A 2,500-nucleotide genomic window follows, 5' to 3' on the forward strand; every position below is an offset into this window, starting at 1 on the left:
TCTGGTGGAGATATGCTGGCTCTATACACGCTAAAAGTCCTGATTATTTACATGGAGTCTGGTGGAGATATGCTGGCTCTATACACGCTAAAAGTCCTGATTGGGTCTGGTGGGTTTGGATAGGGTCAATTTAACTTACTTACTGATATTAAGACAATTATTTTTGTGTATTACAAGTTTTCTGAAGTGTTATATTTAAATATGCAAATGAGTCATTCTGTAATGCTAACTTTTGGTGAATTTAGGAGCAATGTACAGGTGTTGGCTAACAGGTGTTGTGTCTCAGGTGTACCCGACGGCGGTGCGCTCGTTGGGGATGGGTTTCTGTACGTCGTTCAGTCGGATCGGAGGAATGATCGCTCCGTTCATCGCTCAGGTGAGTCCAGGTGTTCCTCTAATCAATTTCTGTTTTTCTTTTTAGACATTTTTTCACTTTTTTGTTTTTTCAACATTTTTACCGCGTTTCTTGTTTAACAATCTGTGTGTTAGTGTGTGTGTGTGTGTGTGTGTGTGTGTCTCTCTCTCTGTGTGTGTGTGTGTGTGTGTGTGTGTGTGTGTGTCTCTGTGTGTGTGTGTGTGTGTCTCTGTCTCTCTGTGTGTGTGTCTCTGTCTCTCTGTGTGTGTGTGTGTGTGTGTGTGTGTGTGTCTCTGTGTGTGTGTGTGTGTTTGTGTCTCTGTCTCTCTCTGTGTGTGTGTGTGTGTGTGTGTGTGTGTGTGTGTCTCTGTGTGTGTGTGTGTGTGTGTGTGTGTGTGTGTGTGTGTGTGTGTGTGTGTGTGTGTGTGTGTGTGTGTGTGTGTGTGTGTGTGTGTGTGTGTGTGTGTGTGTGTGTGTGTGTGTGTGTGTGTGTGTGTGTGTGTGTCTCTGTGTGTACTTCAGGTGCTGATGTCCGAGTCAGTGATCCTGGCGCTCTCTCCGTTCGCCGCGGCGTGCGCTATCTGCGCTCTAGGAAACTTTCTGCTGCCGATAGAAACTCGAGGACGAGCTCTTCTGGTGAGAAACAGTCCAACTATACAGTTACAGAAATTACTATTTATTTTAAACTTCATCTAAACTTTTATTTATTCTCTTTCTTTCAGCAAACATCCTGATGGAAAACCGTTACTGTTTTACAATTGTTACATTTGTATGTAAAGATTAATAAATTTGTTACTTTATCGGCTGTTTCTGTCTTTATTACCTTTTAGTTTATTTATGGATTTACAAGCTAGTTTTGAATGGATTTTAGTTTTGGGTCTTTAGTTCTGGATCTATAGTTTTGGGTCTTTAGTTTTGAGTCTTTGGTTTTGGGTCTTAACTGTCACCTAGTCCTGGGTCTTCCCCGAGGCCTCCTCCCAGCTGGACGTCCCTCCACCTAGTCCTGGGTCTTCCCCGAGGCCTCCTCCCAGCTGGACGTCCCTCCACCTAGTCCTGGGTCTTCCCCGAGGCCTCCTCCCAAATGGACGTCCCTCCACCTATTCCTGGGTCTTCCCCGAGGCCTCCTCCCAGCTGGACGTCCCTCCACCTAGTCCTGGGTCTTCCCCGAGGCCTCCTCCCAGCTGGACGTCCCTCCACCTAGTCCTGGGTCTTCCCCGAGGCCTCCTCCCAGCTGGACGTCCCTCCACCTAGTCCTGGGTCTTGCCCGAGGCCTCCTCCCAGCTGCACGTGCCTCCACCTAGTCCTGGGTCTTCCCCGAGGCCTCCTCCCAGCTGGACATGCCTCCACCTAGTCCTGGGTCTTCCCCGAGGCCTCCTCCCAGCTGGATGTCCCTCCACCTAGTCCTGGGTCTTCCCCGAGGCCTCCTCCCAGCTGGATGTCCCTCCACCTAGTCCTGGGTCAACCCCTCTCCACCCCGACTACGCCTCGATATCCTGTCCATAAATACTACAAACAGGATTGGTGACAAAGCGCAGCCCTGGCGGAGGCCAACTCTCACCTGAAACGAGTCTGACTTACTGCCGAGAACCCGGACACAGCTCTCGCTTTGGTTGTACAGAGATTGGATGGCCCTGAGAAGGGACCCCCTCACCCCGTACTCCCGCAGCACCTCCCACAGTATCTCCCAGGGGACCCGGTCAAACGCCTTCTCCAGATCCACAGAGCACATGTAGACCGGTTGGGCATACTCGCAGTTCCTCGAACTTCTCCCACAGCCACTGCTTTGCCCTTCGGTACCCTGCAACTGCCTCCGGAGTCCTCTGGGATAACATATCCCGGAAAGACTCCTTCTTCAGTCAGGCGGCTTCCCTGACCACCGATGTCCACCACGGTGATCGTGGGTTACCGCCCCTTGAGGCACCTAAGACCCTAAGACCACAACTCCCTGCCGCAGCTTCAGCAATGGAAAGTTTGAACATTGTCCACTCTGATTCAATGCCCCTAACCTCCACAGGGATGCACGAAAAGCTCCTCTTCAGCCCAGCCCAAGCTCCAGCCTCCTCCAGACGTTCCCAATTTACCCGCAGTACCCGTTTGGGCTTACCAGGTCTGTCCAAAGTCTTCCCCCACCCCTTAACCTAACTT

At 51.0% G+C, this 2,500-nt stretch overlaps 1 protein-coding gene across 3 annotated transcripts in view; it reads left to right on the forward strand.

The window, feature by feature from the left end:
• Nucleotides 1–1,155, forward strand: part of svopl (SVOP-like) — a 17,529-nt gene extending 16,374 nt beyond the window's left edge. For all 3 annotated transcript variants that reach the window (XM_078273472.1, XM_078273473.1, XM_078273474.1), the window contains exons 14-16: nucleotides 287–376; nucleotides 878–991; nucleotides 1,078–1,155. In XM_078273472.1, coding sequence (XP_078129598.1) covers nucleotides 287–376; nucleotides 878–991; nucleotides 1,078–1,139 — 266 coding nt within the window. In that variant the 3' untranslated portion in view covers nucleotides 1,140–1,155. The remainder of the gene's footprint in view (nucleotides 1–286; nucleotides 377–877; nucleotides 992–1,077) is intronic.
• The last annotated feature ends 1,345 nt before the right edge of the window (nucleotides 1,156–2,500 follow it).

The sequence above is a fragment of the Sander vitreus genome, chromosome 17 (assembly GCF_031162955.1).
Source record: "Sander vitreus isolate 19-12246 chromosome 17, sanVit1, whole genome shotgun sequence".
In the NCBI taxonomy this organism is placed as follows: Eukaryota; Metazoa; Chordata; class Actinopteri; order Perciformes; family Percidae; genus Sander; species Sander vitreus.